General features: G+C 34.6%; 2 protein-coding genes across 4 annotated transcripts in view; one reads left to right on the top strand and one right to left on the bottom strand.

Annotated features, from left to right (window-relative positions):
* LOC125682517 (heparan sulfate 2-O-sulfotransferase 1-like) overlaps window positions 1-4,152 on the top strand; it is a 37,096-nt gene extending 32,944 nt beyond the window's left edge. For all 3 annotated transcript variants that reach the window (XM_048923148.2, XM_048923147.2, XM_048923146.2), the window contains one exon: window positions 1,086-4,152. In XM_048923148.2, coding sequence (XP_048779105.1) covers window positions 1,086-1,306 — 221 coding nt within the window. In that variant the 3' untranslated portion in view covers window positions 1,307-4,152. The remainder of the gene's footprint in view (window positions 1-1,085) is intronic.
* An 11,729-nt stretch (window positions 4,153-15,881) lies between these two features.
* Window positions 15,882-22,226, bottom strand: part of LOC125680674 (multiple epidermal growth factor-like domains protein 8) — a 112,952-nt gene continuing 106,607 nt past the window's right edge. The window contains exon 36 of the mRNA XM_048920372.2: window positions 15,882-22,176. Coding sequence (XP_048776329.2) covers window positions 21,212-22,176 — 965 coding nt within the window. The 3' untranslated portion in view covers window positions 15,882-21,211. The remainder of the gene's footprint in view (window positions 22,177-22,226) is intronic.

Here is a 22,226-nt window from a genome sequence, read left to right as displayed (position 1 = left end):
TTAACTTCAGGACTACTGTACCCTGGGGTCTTAAGGGCAGGTTAAAAATTTACCTTTTTTTTTTTTTAAATTCTCTTCTCTACTGCTGCACATGTATAAGAAAAACTAAATGCATAGTCATGTAGAGCAGGAAGACCTCTACCAAAATTGTATAGAATTCATGATCTCCATGGTAGAGAAAGAAAGAAATTATGACTCTAGGACAAGGCCAAACTTGACATAATAGTGTTTATGTGGAAAACTTCTTTAATGCTATTGATACTAAATTGAAACTAAATAAATATTTAAAAAGAACAAGTAGCCCTTGACCAGAATTGTAAATTTCATGATCCCAGGGGTAGGGGTTTTGTTACCAGGGCAGGGCCAAAATGGTTGTAGTGATAAAATGTCTTTATCATTTGGAAGACATCTTTAAGTTTGCTGATACAGTATAAAAACTAAAGGCATATTTAGGTAAAGCAGAAAGGGATGTACCAAAATTATGAATTTTGCAACCCCGGGGTTTCGACTCTAGGATAAGTCCAAAATAGTCATTGTGTTGAAATAACATATTATGTAAAGTCTTTCATTAGTATGGGCTTTTTCAAGGGCATTTGTGTCTTAAGATCACATCTTGTTTTATGCTGCTGCTGAATATTTCAATTTAAGTTAGATATGCAGAACAGGAAAATAATTATCATAGTTTTTAAAAAAAAAAAAAAAAAAAAATTAAGGAAAAGATGAAGATAATTCTATCCACTCAACAAAGTTTCTGAGCATTAGCACATGTGTGTGTAAGGGGTGTGTGTCCAGATCTCCCCTTGTCAACATTTGCCAGGGGGTCCAACCTATAGTAGAGGTCTGACATTTATTGTTTTACAACCGAATCTGTATAAGAACATGAATACTTGTATGTTATAGTAAACAGAACTGTACTTGTGTGACTGTGTTGCTGGCACCAGTATCTGATGATGGTGGTTTTTAGTAGGCACGAGAGAAATCCTTTGGATTTTAAGGTGCCCATATCATATGGCAATTATCATGATGCAAAAAAAAAGTATCTTTCTTGTATTTGCTCTTAGTAAAGTAAATGATTTTATTAACAGGTAACAAATCACATTTGAGGAGGACTTCCCACAAGGTGCCCCCAAAGCCTGAAACACTAGCCAAGATACAGGACTCAAAAATTTGGAAAATGGAAAATGAGTTCTATCAGTTTATTCGTAAACAGTTTCACTTCATTAAAACGCAGACTTTTGATCTGGTGAATGGACAGTATGTGGAAAAGAGTAACAGATTCCATTACGAAAAGATCCGACCAAGATAGCTATTTAGAATGATGAGGAGTTAAGGGCCCTTTTGTTACATCTCCAAACCATGGTGCTGAAATTCTTATTTTGTATGAATGTATGTATGTCTCTGGTTTGCTGATGATCATTAATGATTATAAATCTGTTCTGAGACTTAAAGGGGCATTAGCTGTGAAAGTGATGGCAACCATTTTTTTTTTTTCCAAAATCTCTCGATGGCATGGGAATATATATTGCTGACTAATAAAAACATTTATTTTGTACAAATAGAAGAGAAACTTAGGAAAAGTATGATAGATATCCACTTCTAGTGTAAAGAAATATCTAAAGAATTATTGTCTTGAAAGACAATAATTATTTAATCACCAAAATCACATATTCATGTGCCTATTTTGAGGGTAAAAAGTGTTTGAAATAATTAGATATTGGTGTTATAACTGAAATATATAAGATAGGACAATTTTCATTGAATTAATTTTTTTGTAACATAATGACAGCTAATGCCCCTTTAAAGTTTTAGATATGCTGCTCTTGTTTTATAAAGGATTTTATACACCATCATGCAGTGAAATTTGTGACATTGAGCAGGATTTTATTTTAAACCTGTATAAAGGGCTGATGTATACAGTGATACATGTTAATGTTTTTGTTTGATTTTAAGCATTCATCATATATACACTTGTTAATTAAACTAGCATTTGTGTTATTCGTAAACTTCAGTGCAACACTGTTGACATATTAGCTGACATGAAATTTGTGGTGATTCTGTGTGATAAGCTTTTTTTAGTTCATTTGAACTGAAATCCAAGTTAGCTTTTCTGTTTGCCTGTTGTCTGTAAACTTTTCACATTTTCAACCTCTTCTCAAGAACCACATAGCTAATTTCAACTAAACTTGGTGTGAAGGTTTCCTTAGGTGAAAAAGAATCCAAGTTTTTTTTTTAAATGAAGGACCACCACACCGTCTTCAAAGGGGAGATAATTTAGAAATAGTAAAAATAGGGTGGTGTGTTTAAAGAATCACCTTAAGAACCACTGGACCAAAAATGTAAAATGATTCATTAAGCAGCTTCCTTGTATAGTGAAGATTCAAGTTGGGGCATTTACAGTTTTACATAACAATATATAGGGATATTTTAAAAACCAAATTCTTCTTAAGAATTTGTCAAATTAATATGCAAACATCCTTATGTAATATAGAATCTAGTTTGCGCAAACCATTGCTCCTGGGTAGAGGATGGGGCCGCACTGCTGAAGATCAGTGTTTGACATATGAAAATATATTAATTTCATTATTTTGTGGAAAATCATCTACTCAATAATCCTTAGTTACAAGTCAGTTCACACCATGCTCAATATGGCCATGTAGCAGCCATAACTGAGATTTGATGTTTTCACTTCGGAAAATGTAAATTGTTTAGGTGAGTGATGTGAGCCATGGGTCCCTTGCTTTCTATCGTGTTGTGAAAGCTAATCTGAGAGTCGACAGAGAAGTTTATTTCTTATTTTGAAATCAAATACATATCAAGTTAGAGAGATACTAACCACCATATTTTGTTGTATTCAAATAGTACCTACTTATGGTGCAACTATTTTGTCAGTAAAATATTTATTGCGTAATCCAACTGTTTGACTGGAAATACATGTAGCAGTTACTTCTCTTGTTATGATGGAATGCATGCATCACTTAACAAGAAGCTTCAAGATGTGAAGCTAGACTGGTCTTTAGGTATTTTAGAGCATCTTCAGAGGAACAATTTTAGCATGGATATACACATATTGTAGAATCCAGAAAATTTTCAAGGGAGTGTCACAGCCCAGCCTAGTAGTCCCGAGTAGGGGCTGTAATCCCCAAAATGGCATTAACTGATTTTTTCTTATTAAGCTTTTTCACCTCATATGTGGGTTGCACCCCCAAACCCCTCTTTCTATTTCTACGTCTGTGCACAGGGTAACTTGCCTGTACACACCTCAACTCTTATTTCCAATAGTTTACCAGATTGTATTTTCTTTAATTGATAGAACATTAGGTTTTCAAACATTCCAATTCAGTCTGTATATCATCTTTGAAAAAGGAAATATTTTTTCCCCCAGGAATTCAAGAACACATAATGATAGACTTTAGACATTTCCATGTAGTGTTAGACAGAGTCCAGGGAAAGTATCAGCATTATATGGTAGTGTGGTGAATGAACAAATTGGTAGTCATTTTTTTCATTGGAATATGCATGGTTTTAATGCTACATTTGAATACAGTACCATATTTTTGTGAGAGTATGTGTTCTTTGTGAGAGTATGTGTTTGTGTGGGCAAGTGTATGTTTTCACTGGTTGCAAGTGTATAGTTTTTCATTCCATTTGTGCATATATTGTCAGAATTCCTACAATTGTTTTGTAACTCATTAAACAGTATACTTGAGCAATCCACTATAAGATTGAAGCAAATTTTTAATTACAATTATCGAAAAAGTGCATTATTTTTCAAATTTAGGTGAAAATTATGGCACATTTATGGTGCAGAAAGTTAATATTTTTATTTTCTGATAGATAACCAATCAGGAGTTTATAAGCAACTGAGATTTTTATTTATGATGAATTCAGTTATAGCAGATGCTATGTAAATGTGTTTGCTTTCTTCACCCAAGTTCAATATGGGATTTAAACTGCATTTCCTATTATGATCCATTGTCTTCCATGGTACATTGACTGTATGTTAATGTTTTATAGAATTGTTTTTGTGCCATCTAGTTCTTAATTCAAAACCAGATATGGCATTTGAAAATTTTGTTATATAATTTTCCTAGTTCCTTTGTTTCATGAATAAAAATGATTGAATAAAAAAGGAGGTTATCAAAATGGAATTAATTTTCTTATGACTTATTTTTTAGCTCTCCGGGATGACTCCGGAGAGCTATTGTCATGACCCTGGCCGGTGTCAGCGTCACACTTTAAGGAAAAACTTTAACCTGGGCTATATCTTTAAAACCAAGGGGATAGGGTTTTGATATTTCACATAAAGATGCCTCATGAGGATACCTTTGTTTTTATACCAGGACTTTTGACCTAGTGACCTTTTACTGTAGACTTTGACCTACTTTTTAAAAACTTTAACTTGGGCTATATCTTTAAAACCAAGGGGGATAGGGTTTTGATATTTCACATATTGATTCCTCATGAAGAGATTTTTGCTTTGGTACCGGGACTTTTGACCTAGTGACCTTTACTATGGATTTTGACCTACTTTTTAAACACTTTTACCTGGGCTATATCTTTTGAACCAAGGGGGGTAGGGTTTTGATATTTCACATATAGATGCCTCATGAAGAGACCTTTGTTGTGGTACCAAGAGTTCTGGCCAGGAGGTTATAAAACTTTTACCATACTCATATTCAAACTGCCATGTTTGTTTTGAGTACAACTCTGAGCAAGCTCCCAGCATACTCGAAAAATCTTTAGCATGTACTCCATTTGAGTATGAGAATAATTCTAATAAGTTTTATAACATTCACTTTTGTGTACGAGTACAATTCAGTGCACAGAGTTTGACCTTGAGTGTGAAAACGTGCTCAAAAAAGTTTTATAACCTCTAGGCTTGACCTAGACTTTTGACCTACTTTTTAAAAACTTTCAACCTGGGCTATGTCTTGTGAACCCATAGGGATAGGGCTTTGCTATTTTACATGTAGATGCCTCATGAAAAGACCTTTGTTTTGGTAGAAGACATTCAACCTAATGACTTTTGCCTTGAACTTTGACCTGTTCAAAAACTTTAACCTTGGTACATGTAATATTGATTGATTGATTGAATATTGTTTAACGTCCACTCAAGAATATGTCACTTATATGGAGACGTCACCATTGCCGGTGAATATCTTTTGAACCAAGAGTGATAGGGCTTTGATGTTTCAAATATAGATGCCTCATTAGAAGACATTTCTTTTGTTAACAGAACTGTTGACCTTGGACATTGACCTACTTTTCAAAAACATTAACCTTGGGTTATATTTTTTTAACCATGAGGATAGGGATTTGATATTTCATATTTAAATGCCTCATGACCAGGCCTTTTATATGGTATCAAAACTTTTGACCCTGCAACCTTGGACTTTGACCTATTTTTGAAAAAACTTTAACCTTTTGAATGACAGGTTAAGTAGATTCATGCTTAACATTCACGGAGTTTTCTTACGAGTCCTTACGGATCTCCGACTCGTAGTCAATCGCAAGCATTTGTAAATCACTCATCAGTATCCGTGTCTAAATCGTAACAATCCGTGTACTTTTACGGATTTGTGGAATACGTAAGGATCCGTAAGAAAAATCCGTGAATGTGAAGGTACCTTAACTGAAAATTAGATGGAGCAAATATTTTCCCTTTAATATATATTACTTCCCTGTTATGCAATGATTAAATCAGAATGCATTTATTTGATTTTGACATTAATTTCACTAGCAGAAAATTTTCTTGCATTCACGTTAGCCCTTTCAACCAAACGACAAGTCGAAGAATCTGTTATGATAATCAGAAGGCAGATTTTCAACTGCCACAAAACTGCCAATACTCTATCATGGCTACCTGTCCATCATCTCTGAATATTATAATAGAATAATGTTCTTCGAAATCGTTTTACTACATTTCTCTCTCTAGTCGTATGAGACAACCCATCTCCTCCTTTTTCAAGGGCAAACAGGTTTGTCAAATCGTGCTCACAGGACACATGTGCCTCAGCTACGAATGGTAAATGGATTTTGCCTAAGCACCTCACTCTTAGAATGACTGCGCCATCTGACCGGAAGTACCAAGTTAACTGTTTGATATTTTACTGACAACTTTCATGTTTTTGGCCCAAAAACTTTAAAAGTTCTACATGCATTAATGTCAAACAATCTTATTTAAAGTTAAAGGGTTACATACTTGCAGAAAATAATTGCTTTCAGAGGTTATCAATATAGTACGAAAGCCGGATAGGCTCATTTTTGAAAAGTAACAAAAAAATCTAACTCGTTATAACGAGTTAGTATCTCGTTATAACGAGTTAATTATCTCGTTATAACGAGTTAGTTATCTCGTTATAACGAATTAATTATCTCGTTATAACGAGTTAGTATCTCGTTATAACGAGTTAATTATCTCGTTATAACGAATTAATTATCTCGTTATAACGAGTTAGTATCTCGTTATAACGAGTTAATTAACTCGTTATAACGAGATACTAACTCGTTATAGCGAGATATTAAATCGTTATTACGATATACTAACTCGTTATAACGAGTTCAATCTTTTTTTTACTTTTTCAAATATGAGACTATCCTGCTTTCGTAATATAGGACCTGAAGAGGTTTTTCATTTTCGGGTATTAAAACCCACGAATTAGCTCAAACACTCATAGATGTCCCCAAATAGATATATTTATTTCAAACAACTTTATATATAAGCAAAGGGTTTAGTTCTTTAAAGCAAAATGCATGTTTGCAAATGTCCATATTGTGTTTGTAGGGTTCTCAAAGTTTTTCCATTTTTTTAGATGTGGCAATACTTTTTAGGAGTAAACTTATAAGTTGTTAGAATTTGTTCCCAATCCTTTTTATTTTACCAATAAAATATGTTCAAAACAAACAAACAATTCTCTAATAACAACTTTCATATTTTTGCCTCAAAACTTGAAAAGGTCTTTTAAAAGCATTAATGTTAAACAATCTGATTTACAATCGAAGCTAGGATTACATATTTTCAGAAAATTATTGTTTTCATAGGTCCATATTATCTATATAGGATCTGAAGAGGTTTAGCCCCAAAACTCGTAAATTAATATCCCCACTTATTTAGTTCAAACAACTTGATATATATTGAAAGGGTTACATACGTTCACAAAATACTTGTTAGCAATTGTCAATAACATCTATATCGGACCTGACGAGTTTTTCAAGTTTTTGTTTATCAATTTTACAAGTTACTGTTTCTTACACCAAAACTCGTAAGCGCCTCCACTTACTAAAAGTTAGGAATGTCAAACAACCTGTATTATAATCAATTTATCATTTTAAAAAAATAGTTGTTTGCAAAAATCCTTAGAGGGGTCCCCCATTACATTTACTCGCCCATGGTCTATAAGGGTAGGGCAAAAAGTGTAAAAAAAAAAATTCACCAGTTTTCAAAACCTTCTCTACAACCGCACATCTATACCCCCCCCCCCCCAAATCAAAAGGCCCATGGGCCACATGGCTCACCTGAGTCACTTTGGCCCAGCCATTGTTCAGCTGTTGTGATTTTTAAAATGATATTTTTATGAACAATTTTGACCTCATATTGTGGCCCCAAGCTAACCCCAAAGGATGACAACATACATGTAACTGAAAATGAATCACATAACACAGAAATGTCTCAACACCAATATGACTAATATGATCTTGCTTTTATGGATAAGACCAAGGTTAATAATCATAGTATGATATGAAGACCCTGCCATAAGAATACTATATACAAAATATGAAAGCACTATCTTAAGTAGTTCAGAAAGTATTAAATAGGTAAGGTTTCTATTAAAAGTGGGTTAAACTTCCAGGTCAAGGTCACAAGGTCAATTTTAACAAAATAATATGGTCTTGCCACAAAGAACCTATATACAAAATATGAAAACCCTACTTTAAATAGTTCAGGGGATATTGAATAGATCAGGGATTTTTTTTTTAAGTGGTCAAACTCCAAGATCAAAGATCAAACACCATTGTGAACAAGGTCTTGCCACAAAGAATATATATATACAAAATATGAAAGCCCAACCTAAGATAATTCCGAAAATATCTAAAAGGTTATGTTTTTTAAGTAGGTCAAACCCTGAGTTCAAGGTCAAAGATCGCAATATGAAATGAAAGGTTTTGCCATGAGAAACAAGGTATGAAAGATATACCTTAAATAGTTCAGGTCATATTAAATAGGTCAGTCTTTTATTAAAAGTAGGTCAAACTTATAGATCAAGGTCTTTTCGTTGTATATATATATATATATATATATATATATATATACGTTATATATATATATATATAAAGCACAGAAAAGTTCACTTTCATTTGGATACCCACTTCCGCCCTTACCCGGGGTTGAACGCTCACGACCTACGGAACCAAATCTCCTAGCAACATGTAAGCAGCGCGCTAGACCGCTCGACCATCTAGGCAAGACTTATATATATATATATATACAGTGAAACTTCTCCAAACCGGCCCCTCAGAAAACCGGTTCTCCCTGAATATCGGCCGATTTTCAAAGTCCCGGCAGAAACCTTAACATTTCCTTACAAAGAAAGTCTCACAAAACCGGCCACCCCTGAAAACCGGACATCGGCCACTTTTTAAAGTACAATTGTTAACAAACATGTGTAATTTACCCTTATAATACCGGCCACTATTTGAAGACTAGAAGATTTTGGCCAGATGGGTGATTAAGACCGGTCAGGTGTGAAAAATTACTGACCTACCAGCCAGGTGGGAAATTATCAACCGGAGGTGTGAAAAACACGAGTGGCCTCAATAAGTTCTATAGTTTACCTGTACTGTCCAGGGTGCTAATTGGTGCTTGGCTAATCCAAGTTACCCTTTTAAATTTCTGTACAAAATTTTATAAACAGATATGCACATATTGAATGACTACAATCAATACGCCATATTGTTGCACCATTGATATAAGCGGTAGTTAATAAACAACAAACCCATGACTGTTAATGATAATTTTCAATAGATAAATAATTTTTGGGGGGTTTCCATAGGCTTAAAATTCCTAAGAAACATCACAATTAAAATTATATATTTACTACTCTACTTTTCAAAAACGTCAAAACAAATTTGTTAACGATATAAGCAATGGACGTAAACAGAGTTTTTATAGGTAAGGGGAATTCCAATAATAGGCCTCTGTGTTTTCTTTATGTATCCTGTTATAAATTTTAAGTTAAAATTAGATGATTGCAGCAAGACTATTTCTGGTAATAATTACCTGTAGGTACAAGTGGTCTAAATTGATCTCCATCGATAATTGATCATAAATCCCCATATCAAAGTGAGCAGTACCTTCTCTGTGTATTAATTGCAGCAATCATATGGCTATGTATTTGTTTTGTTTATTAAAACATAAGCCAAAATTCTACATAAATGCAGCTAGTCTACAGATTTCTATACATATATCAAATATAGTTTTATTTAAACGGATTGTTTTCCATTATTTATGCATGTCAATGTAAAAATGTTTATTCATGTGTAATTAGTTTTAGTGCTATAAATTGAAAATAAACATGTTAGTGAATTATTTTGTTTTATTTCCAATAGTGAAATAATAGTCCTTGATTACCATATTATATGGTTTATGGTATGTCAATGAAATATCTAATAAAAATTGAGCTGAAATGTCTCTAAATGTAAATTCTCGGTATACCGGCCACCCCTCTAAACCGGCCCTTTTTTCCGGTCCGACAGCTGGCCGGTTTAGAGAAGTTTCACTGTATATATATTTATATATATATGTGTGTGTGTGTGTGTGTGTGTGAGTGTGTGTGTGTGTGTGTGTGTGTGTGTGTGTGTGTGTATCCGATAATAAAAGTCAAGAATTTGAAATAACATTTCACTGTCTGAAGAGGCATTAAAGCCGAAAGCTCTAACAGTGAAATGTTACTCGAGTTTTGTGTTTCTTGCCTTTTATTATTGTATGTATTTACTGTATCAAATACTGAATTCTTTTTACAAACAATATATATATATATATATATATATATATATATAATATATAATATTACGCACTAGTTTAAATAGTTCAAGAGATATTTTTAAAGATTTTCCCCAAATATCAGATATATATATATATATATATATATATAGAGAGAGAGAGAGAGAGAGAGAGAGGAGAGAGAGAGAGAGAGAGAACTCTAAACACTTTGTTTTCTCTGTATTTTACTTCCAAAAAAGAGACTTTATATATATACATGTATATATGTGTGTGTGTGTGTGTGTGTGTGTGTGTGTGTGTGTGTCCGATAATAAAAGTCAAGAATTTGAAATAACATTTCACTGTCTGAAGAGGCATTAAAGCCGAAAGCTCTAACAGTGAAATGTTATTCGAATTTTGTGTTTCTTGCCTTTTATTATTGTATGTATTTACTGTATCAAATACTGAATTCTTTTTACAAACTATATATATATATATATATATATATATATATATATATATATATATAATATTACGCACTAGCTTAAATAGTTCAAGAGATATTTTTAAAGATTTTCCCCAAATATCAACATATAGCACTTTGATCCCACATTTTGACCACACTCTACCCCCGGTAACCATGAATTGCACAAACTTGGATCTACTCTGTGTAAATGCCCCCATGTAACTTTTCTAGCTCGGAGGTTTTTGAGAAGATTTTTAAAGATTTCCCCTATAAATCGAATTTAAAATTTTGATCCCCTACTGTGGCTCCACCCTATTTTCCCTGCATATTCTCATGTAAAACTTCGATCCCCTATTGTGGCCCCACCCTATCGTCAGGGGTTATGATTTGAACAGACTTGAATCTGCACTATGTCAGGAAGCTTTCACCTAAATTTCAACATTTCTGGCCCAGTGGTTCTGGAAAAGATTTTCCCTAATATCCCCATGTAAGACTTTGATCCCCATCCTATACCTGGGGGATATGATTTGAACAAACTTTAATCTGCGCTATGTCAGGAAACTTTCATATAAATTTGAACTTTTCCCGCCCGATGGTTCTTGACAAGAAGATTTTTTAGAGATTTCCCCTATATCTTCTCATGTAAATTTTTTATTCCCCATTGTGACCCCACCCTACCCCCATGGGATATGATTGAAGTAAGCTTGAATCTGCATTATGTCAGGAAGCTTTCATATAAATTGGAACTTTTCTGTCCCAGTGGTTCTTGAAAAGATTTTTAAAGAGTTCTCCTATTATTCCCATGTAAAATTTTGATCCCCTATTGTGACCCCACCCCACCCCACCCCAGGGGTATGATATGAACAAACTCGAATCTACACTATATCAGGGAGCTTTCATGTCAATTTGAACTTTTCTGGTCCAGTGGTTTTGGGGGAGAAGATTTTAACAGGTTTTCCCTATACTCATGTAAAATTTTGATCCCCTATTGTGGCCCCATCCCACCCCCGGGAATATGATTTGAACAAATCCGAGTCTGCATCATGTCAGGAAGCTTTCATATAAATTGGAACTTTTCTGGCCTAGTGGTTCTTTTTCCTATAGCATGTATTATTGTAAAATTTTGTTACCCTATTGGGGCCCCACCCTACCCCTGGAGGATATGATTTGAACAAACTCGAATCTGCACTGTGTCAGGAAGCTTACATATAAATTTGAACTTTTCTGGCCCAGTGGTTCTTTTTCCTATAGCATGTAAAACTTTGATCCCCTATTGTGGCCCCACCCGTTTCTCGACAGAAAGTGTTCATGGTGTTGCAGGAATACCCAAATGATCACATCCTTGGATGCCTTTCTATCATGTGAGAATCTGGAACGCCCAAAAAGTATATTAGATGTTGACCTGGCGATGAGAAGGTACAATGTATGCCCTTTCGCATGAGTGGGATTGTAGCTCTTAAAAAGAAGATTCTTAGGTCACCTGGGTAACGCAGGTGACCTATTGTAACTGGTCTGCGTCCGTCGCCGTTCGTCGTGCATTAACAATTGAACATTTTTCACTTCTTCTTGATAACTACCAATAGCATCTTCTTTAGTGCTATTGATACTAAATTGAAATGGATATATAGAAAAAGCAGGTAGTCCTTTATCAAAATTGAAAATTTGATTATCCCAGGGGTAGGGGTTTTTGGTATCAGGGTGGGGCCAAAATGTGTAAACAATTAAATATTTTTAACTTATTCTCGACAACTACCATTCCAATTCCTTTCATCTTTGGAACAGCGGGGGGGGGGGGTATACATTGTAAATCTCAGGACTCCTGCACCCCTGGGCCTTAGGGGTGGGGCAAATACTGCCAAAGATTGACAAATTAAAAAAAATCTTCTTCTCTACAACGGGATACGTGTAAGAAAAACTAAATGCATAGTGATGTAGAGCAGGTAGGCCTCTATCAAAATTGTAAATTTCATGATCTCCGGGGTAGGGTTTCTGACTCCAGGGCGGGGCCAAACTGGTCAGTTATTGGATGTGTAAACAATAAAATATTTCTATCTTCTTGATAGCTACCATGCATTCCAATTCTTTTCACATTTTGTATGAAGCATCTTTGGGACAATGGGGACATATAGTGTAATTTTCAGGACTCCCGCACCCCTGGGGCCTTAAAGGTGGGGCAAAACCAAAGTTCAAACATCTTTTCTACAACCACACACGTGTAAGAAAAACTAACTGCATAGTGATGTAGAGCGGAAGGCTTCTACCAAAATGGTAAATTTCATGATCCCCGGGGTAGAGGTTCTGACCAAAGGGCGGGGCCAAACTTGGTATATAATGTTTATGTGTAAAACACTTAAATAACATCTTCTTTAGTGCTATTGATACTAAATCGATATTTGGAATGGAACAGGTAGTCCTTTGCCAAAATTGTGAATTTGATGATCCCAGGAGTTGGGGTTTTGGTATCAGGGTGGGGCCAAAATGGTCAGTTATTAAATATGTAAAAAATAGAACTGTTTTAACTTCTTCTTGGTAACAACCATTCCAATTCCTTTCAAATTTGGTTTAAAGCATCTTTGAGACATGGGGACATGAATTGTAAATTTCAGGACTCCTGTACCCCTGGGATTTGGGTGGGGCAAAAACTGCCAAAAATCGATAAATGTTCGAAAATCTTCTCTACGACTGCATATCTTTAAGAAAAACTAAATGCATACTGATGTAGAGCAGGGCCTCTACCAAAATTGTAAAAACCATACATCGCAATTAAATAAATACAAGCCAAGTCGACCATTACGGTCAGAATCAAAGTCGCGACTTCTGGTGACAAAAATCAGAACAAAAAATACGATCAACGCCAACTCAGCTGGGCTGCAGCACACCATTGGAATGACCTTCCAGATGACACCAAGAAGGTCAACATCTCTTGAAATTTAAAAAAAAAACGTCTTAAAACTCATTGTTATGAATTAGCTTTGTAGATTCTGGAAGACCTGATCACTAAAGACTAGGAAGATACTCCAGCATATTTTTTATTTCAACTTCAGAGTACCGTACTTGTGCGTGGAATCAGAACGGTGTTTAATAAAGTACTTCTTTGGATGACTGATCACTCGATATGAATATTTCCGTTTTCCATTTTTGTTGAAGAAGCAACTGTCTATGATGTTAAAAAGTCTCGTCTTTAATTTATCACAAGGAATGGTCGTGTAAAGTGTTGAAAAGTCATACGTTTTAATGTTGTTGATTTGAGAAAAGTTTTGCGATTTAAAACTTACTAAGAGTTCTTTAGATTTTTTTAGAATCCATATTTGATTTACACCACTTCTGGCATATGTAGTGGCACAGTTAACGTTTGAAGTTTCTCCTTCATAGCAGCTAATACCTTCGCGAGGAGCAATGATACGGGATTGGTAGAACACTTACTGGATCCAGCAATGTATCGTTATTTGTAACATTTTTTATGGAGTTTAGGAATCCACTATAGGTACAGTAACTCATATTCATCCGACCCATTTGACCTGGATATCAAATATGTCTAAAACTGAGGCATGGTTTTGAAGAATTCCATCTGTTGAAAAGGGCAGTTGGAGTACGATTACCAAATGTGGAATTAATGCCAAGTTTGTTTAAAATACAGTTTTAATAATGAACCTAGCTTACGAGTACAATGTTGTTGCAGGCTTTGTCAGCTGGAACCAAAACATTCCTCATGTAACCTATCTAATTCTTTTATCACTTGTAGTTTACTAAACACAGAAGGATAGATGGTACGTACTTTTGTTTTGATGTGTCTGATGCGGGATTTTAATATGACTCTTATACCTTTAATCCATTCTGACGAGGTATCAAGTTCTTTTTCACATCTAGCCCATCGTCTGGCACAATCTTCAACAAAATTCATAATAGAGATGAAGTTCTGTCGCCAATTGAGAGACCGATGTTCTCTGTATTTGGGACTCTTTAAAATAAGTGATTCGAGGTCCTCATTTTCAACTATAGCAACATCACCAGTAATGACATGTTTAGCTGGACTGTAGTTGAAAGAAGACGAAGAACAAGAACATGTAGGTGGATTAAGTATAAGATAGTTTATATCTTGGCGTGACAAAATTTGTTTATAATTAAAACGATTGGATACAATAGTAGAAGTATATCTGTAGGAAATACAGGGTTTAGACTTGAACTTGAAATATGTTGGAATACAAGACTGAACTCTTGTATGACGAAGAATGCTGCTTATGTTGACGGCATCTTGATATAAATTGAATCTACATGGATATTTTTATGGAGCAGGTAGCCCTTTACCAAAATTATAATTTTCATGATCCTTACGGTAGGGGTTTTGGTATCAGGGTGGGGCCAAAATGGTCATCTTCATCCTATGAAATACTTCTTAAATTTTGATGTTATATTTTCTTCTTGATTTATATACATTGGCATTTTTTGGTATCCAATGACCTCATAGGAAGGGTTTTACATCAAAATAAACTAATGTGCCTTAGAAATTCTTGAACTGACAATTACCTATGTAGGTCTAAGAAACCATCTCTCTGAGGATGCCACACTTTGAAGAAAACTTGAATCTTAATTGTATATATAAGGATACCTTTTATGAATGCTTGGCATCTTTTGGTTCAGTGGTTCTTGAGATTTTTCAACACATGGTACTGGATTGGACATATCAAGATGAAAATAAGAAAAATTCACCTTCACACCAACAAATTTTGACCAGAAAAGCCCAAATTTGGTTCTAGGTATTAAAAAGGCTTTGTGGTTTATGACCTAGTAATATTACAAAAATCAATCTGATAAATCCCACATAGAATACAAAGTAAAGAATAGGGCACTCACAGTTGACCCTTGGAATTTAAAACCATTGGGACCAGGTGCCTAGGAGAAGTAAGGATCCAGTTGACCAGTCACACCTACCATGAGCCCTCTATCTTGATCTGATAAAGGTAGTAATCTATAGTCAAAAGCAGTATTAAAAGAACTGCCCAACAATTGGTATGAAACATGTCAGACAACATTCAACCTAATGAAAGGCTGTATTTGCAAACAAGATCATTAAAGCAACCATAAAACTTCAAAATGCTGACCTTAAGCAGGACCGTCGAAACCCCTGAAACATCAACTTACTTGTCAGTACTCAGTAACCTGCCTCAGTTTAGAAATTGATCAGGTGTAGATCATGCTCTTGCATATCAAATCAGTTAGGATACATAAGCACCAGATGCAGGTGATAAAGGAGTATGGGAAGTTGATGATGGAGAAGCTGGAGTCATCCAGTTTGTCATAAAGTTTTCTTGGGTCAGTTAAATTTGGCAATTCTGTGACATTTTTATACACTGCTTTATATTCTAAGATAAATGGTAATCAACTTCATCTTGGCAGTGGGATCTCCTTCTCTTTCCCGGTCAAGAATAAAAACTGGAATTTAAGTAGTACAATATTTTATTGCATTGTCAAGTGCTTGACTCTATATACACTCTTACAAATTAACAAAAAACAAATATGAACTTAGCCATTCTGCTAACAATTATACCTAAGCAGCCATTTTTCTGAATGTATTCATACACAGCTGTCTGAATCCTTTCTCTTTTCTATGTGCCTCCTGTAAAAGCAAACAGCCTATCCTTCACAAAAAATAGTTAAACAAAATATCATAACAAATTTCAGTTTCAAACAATTTTCCAATGAGCATCAACAATACATGTGCATTCTGAAACATTTGTCAAAGCCACTCTGAAAGCTAGCTGTTGGTGATTCCTTACAAGGTTGTAAAAGATTTCAAGATACAAAAGTTGAGTCATCACTTGCTACAATATCACTCTATATACATTTAATCACTCTAAATTATACATCTCATGTATTTACAGGTATATAAGTAATAAAGTCAAAGCATTGGGATACAAAAACTACAATACAGGAAATCCACGAGATCAAATTGAACATAGGTTTACGCAACAGAACAACTGTGTTTTCCTTTAAAGGCCGAGACTTCTGTACCAGGGGAAAACTTCAGATAAGGAGTGGAGCATAATTTTACAAACATGGTCCTCTGTGGCAAAAAGCTGTGCAGTTTTATAAAACATTAAGATCGTTCATCACATGCGGACATTATTCATGGCACTTTTTAATGGTAGAAAGATTAACTTTCACCAAAAAATCCCCCACATTCTCTGTATAATCAACTCTAGTACAGGAGTAAATATTACATGTATTTACCCGTACATAAGAGAATTTTAGTTTTTATAATAATATAAATCAAGATACCAAGAAACGTCTATTATTTCTTTCATTCTCTCTTAGTGGGGGATTACATATAAATAGTAGAGGACATTAGCAGTCGGTCAAGTCAATATAATTAAAATTAGATGTTAGATCTGCTCACATACTTGCTACACAAATCTAACAACTAATTTTAATTAGATTGTCGGTCAAGTATACAGTCTGTTATTTCTTTCTTTTTTTATATACAATTTACATAATCAGCATGTAATGAAGATGCTGAGTTAAATGTTGTCAAAACACGCGAGGTCATCAATTCGCAGTCACACTTGGGTAGTTATATCAATCAATACTTACATCATTGTTTTTCACGTTAACTAACAAGGGACAATTCTTTCATCTTCCACATGTAAATTTTGGAATGGCTTAAAATCTCGGCCTTCAAAATTCATGTTCTGCCTTTTTAAGTACACTCTTGAAGTAACAAATATACCTGTTTATAATTATTTTTTGATTGTAAATCCTGGAGATCCAAATTACTAATAAAACTGCCAAGCAATTGCTATTAATTACTGGCCCTTTTATTGCATGTTTCACATAATAAAGTTATTTGTATCATTCATGAGTCCTTTAAAGCAACAAATATCAAAAGGATTTCCGTCAAGTATCAAAAACTCCCATGAGTTCATTAAATCTTGGTTATCAAAGATAATTTCCAGACTTTCATCTTTGTCATGGAATAACAAAATAATATATATATAAGTATTCTAGTATTCTACTTCTGCAAAATGTATAATACTTATCACATGATATTTGTACAAAACTTGGTATACATACTGGTATGTACTATCACACATATACTAGCTTTTCAAGCAACTACAAGTAATTAGAGTACTTAGTTATATCTGTTACATGATGGGGTGCTGGGATTATATAAAAACAAGATGTGTTTGTGAAACACTGATGCCCCTGTATGGCAGCAAAGTCATTCTGGTACCCAAAGAACGGTTATGTCACAAGGAATACACATATGAAATATGAAAGCCCTGTCACTAACCATTTAGAAGTTATGACCAAGGTTAAAGTTTTCGAAAGTAGATCAAATTCCCATGGTGAGGGTCACGAGGTCAAAAATATTGGTATCAAAGAGAGGTCTTGTTACAAGGAACACATGTACACGTGTGAAATATGAAAGCCCTAGAACTAACTGTTCAAAAGTTATGGCCAAAGTAATTTTTTGCAGACAGACAGACCAAAAACTATATGGCTCCAAATCTCTGATTATGGGGGCATGAAAAAATTCAATAATATTTCAATAATATGTACAGAGTGCATTTCTGATTAAAAGCAGTAAAATAGTCTGCAGAATAAAAACAAATGTGAAAATGCACACACTTCCATAAAAAACCCAAAAACACAGCCACTTGTGTGCTACCTTCAATTGAATTTGAAGAGTGAAAAGCCACTAATCATTAGAGCAAAGAGTACTGACTAGACTGCAACATAATGAATTACATATCTTTCAATAGCTAAGCCTCATTAAAGAAAAAAAAAAAAGGTGAGAGGAAAGCATAATTTAGGTAATCACAATGTAACTACATATGTATGAATACAGGTGTGAATATTTTTACATTTCCCCCAAATTAAAAGTCATTAAGTGTTGATATTTTACTTTTGAGCAGATTCAACAAAGTTACCAGGAAATGGATTTCATTTATATATGACTTCAATTCAAAAGAAATATTGATTGTTCCCACACTTCCATGTTGATATTGTTCATTAAGTAAAGCATATCAGCAAAAATTGCATTGATTAAGTCTGCATAAAATCAAAAAAACTTCCAAGAATTTTTTTTAGGTATATATATGTATCAGTAATTCATCCCGAATGTAGAGAATGACTTCTACTACATCAGCGAAAAAAGATCTAAATATAACATTGTATTCGCGTTATAATTCCAGCAATCTTTCCATGTTATTCTATGTACTGTAATTCTACGTCGCTTACCTATAAGTTGCAAAAATTCAATGTTACCTTTTCGTTGAATTATAAATCACTCCCAAAATTAAGTTTACTATTACATGTGTATTTTAAAAAATGCCCATGTATTAATTTGGTGTTTCATAATAATAAAAAAAAAACATTCACAAAGCACTGGGAAAATACTGAATAAAGCAATAACAAATATAATTAAAGCAATCACCAGGGCTGGAAAGGGATAGGGAACATAATGCATTGAATAAAGGATCACAACTAATGATTAAAGCTTCAAATGCCTACCGATATATAAAAATAATTGTGTAATATATTTATACGACTAGATGAGCATTACTTGACAAAGGAGGTATATGTGGTTATTGTGTGACGTCAACACAAATCTGAACGATCTACGGAATGTTGATCTCCATAGCTACTCAAAGGGTTTCACAATGCAAGTGCTCCTACTGTGTGTATATATATTGAAAGTTTTAAAGACTAGGCAGAGATACCCTTCTTTTAACAATAATAATGACATTCAGCTAATAGTTATGGCACTTGCAATCTCAGAGGAAAAGAAACACATGAAGTTATAAATATCTACCAAAAAAGTAACATATGCCAGAAATTCCTTTTAAGCTGGATACAATTACATTCCAGAAAATGACACCATCAACAACACCATTTAACACAATCATGTAAATTTCACAGCAATCAAATCCAACATTTCCTCTGTACATGCATAATTTCATCATACACTTGCTACATAGCGTATGACAACATTCATAAAGCACCTTATAACACGCCATTCGGTCTGAACACAAGCAGTTCATGTCATTCTGTCTGAACACAGCCAGTTGTTCACATGGAAATCACAGTCAACATCAACACCTCAGCTTATTTACACATTAATTAAAAACACACTGGGTTAAAATTGCATCTATACCGCTTATGATTTGACAGGGATGATAAATAGTCACATTTTACTAAGAGTACAAGAAATCGATACCTAGAACACTGACATCTCCTGTTATACACTAGCAAAAAGACATCTCCAGTTTGATATTGAAAGAAAACACACTTCACACTCTAGCATTAAGAAAATCAGCATTATTCTTTGTACATCATTGAAAATCCAACAGTAACACCCTTAAATGTAAATAATAATCAAGCTATCATTTATAATTATTTAGCAAGTGCCTTTCACCAGCACTACTTCAAGCAGATACTTTCATAAAAAAAAATTTGGAAGGTATATATATGAACTGAGTATTATGCTGAGCTGGGCTTGGCATTGTAGATCATTACAGAACAAAGGGCATGTTTTCATGTACATCGAAATGGTCTCCATACATACAAGTCTGTCTGTTTCACAGTACTTAGTTAATTGTATCAATAATTGCAAGATGATGTAAAATACAAAAAAATCTTCACAAACTGAAAAAGATTTACAAAATTCATCTTATCAAGCCACTGGAAGAGGTAATTTAATTTTCTTCATATACTAAATATCATGATAATCAATAAATCTTTTCAATAAAAATTCACTAACAAAAATACAATTCTAAATAAAAATGATGCTAGAGTTACGAGGAACATGTGCAGCCTGTGGTGGAATCACTGAGCATGCTGTGTCTGCTCATCTAAACTGGGAAAGATTTGAAATACCACAAAGCCCCATATTCATATAAACTTTTGTCAATTATGAGTATAACCTATTTAAGTTTTGACTTTTTCTTCTAGCAAATGACCTGGGTTAAGGTCACTGAATTCCCTTAAATCATGCACATAACCTTAGATCATAATCAAACTTACATTTAATACTTCTCCATTACAGGTCTAGAGTTATAGTCCTGACATGAAGTTAAACCTTTTCTTCCAATGACCTTGAACTTAAGGAAATGAATTTGGGTTAAGGCCAAGATACTCTCAGATCATAAACTAAAATCACCTAATGTTTCTTTGTTAAAACATTATGGCCCAAACATGAAATCGAACCCCCCTCCCCATGATCTTCAAACTGAGTCTACATCAAGACACTCTCGGGTAATAGGCAATCTGTATTATAACAATGTAGTATCTGCACCTTATGTCTATTTGTTATATAGTTATAGCCTAGATGAGAAATATAAAATTCTTTCCAGTGACCTTGAACTTGAGCAAATGACATTTGTTGAAGATCATGACACATCCTCAGGTTCTAAGTGATTTTTGTATGAAGTATGAACTCTTGGTATTTCTCCATTTCTAACGTATGGCCCCTCGGCACAGTTTACACAGACAGATGGACAAATGTTAATCATTGTATGTATTAAATGACCCTCAAACAAGGAGTACGAATTCTGAATACCATAGACCTATCTCTCAAAATTACAAAGTTTTAGGGTGTGACAAACAGATGGAGATACAGACAGTCAACACACAAAGTAATCCCTAAGTGTTGCTATGCTTGGCAAAAAACACAAAAATGATCAGAAAACCTAAATTGGAAGGCTCTGGTGAGCTAAAAATTAGCACTGGCAAGTACAAAATCTGAAACTGCTCCAGCTGATGTTTTGTCAAAAGTTTTGGTACATGTTCCTCTGTCTGCCTGTAGACTGTCGGCTAGCAGACTTCTGGTGACTGGAATTATTCATTCGACTACTCTGGCTAGTGAGACCTGTCCCTAGACACAGTTTAGACGGTGCCGACTGGTCCCCTGGTAACTGAATGACAACAGTTCTCAAAGCAGCCATATTGTCTGCTGTTGGTTCTGTCGCTATGGGAACAATGTCAAAGGGACTCAATGCCTCTTTCAGAAACATTGGTTTGTGAACAGCCAGTGGGGGTAAATTGCTTTCCACTGGCGTTAAGGAGGGCAGGTGGTGTGGATTTCTGGAACTGAGTTTGGTATATTTTGTTCGCCTTCTTGGCACTGGAGTTGAAGAATAAATGCACGATTCCGGTTCAATAAGCACTAGTACTTTGGCAAATGGCCTAGATGCCATGTGTAACATTTCTTTTTGCTGTCGTTGACGGCTTCTTTGGGTATCTATAGCCTGTTTAAACTTCCACAATAAAACACAAATAGCCAGGAATAAGAAGAAGCAGCTGAAGAAAACGGAGAAGAACACAAATAAATCAATGTGGGGTTGGTCTTGTCTGAAATACAGGTTTCCAAAACTTCCTCTTCCTCTTCCATCACCTTGGCCATAAATAATTACATAAAACTTTGATGTTTTAAGGTTATGCTGGTCAAGAGGCAAGGTCATCACCAGACGAGATCGAACATTCTTGAATTTGATAATGGCTCCTCTTTCTTGCACTGTATAATAAGTATGGAAATTTGTGGCCTGTAACGTCAAGTGGGGGTGGGAAGTGTTGGACGTGGAGTTGAACACGCTGCGTCGTGATCGGACTTGTGGTTGCAGTGAAACACGAGGAGTAGAAAAGTCTGAGTCCAACTCCACCATGTGTACTCCTGTAGCCTTTTGAACATTGACTGTAAATGTCCTCTCACTCGATGAAAAATACACATCTGCAGCTGGAAACAGAAATGATAAAAATCTCCAACTGTTTTAAACATATCTGTCT

This window comes from Ostrea edulis, chromosome 2, assembly GCF_947568905.1.
Source record: "Ostrea edulis chromosome 2, xbOstEdul1.1, whole genome shotgun sequence".
Lineage (NCBI taxonomy): Eukaryota > Metazoa > Mollusca > Bivalvia > Ostreida > Ostreidae > Ostrea > Ostrea edulis.
The sequence above is the reverse complement of the archived record's forward strand: the minus strand, read 5'-3'. Positions and strand labels throughout refer to the sequence as shown.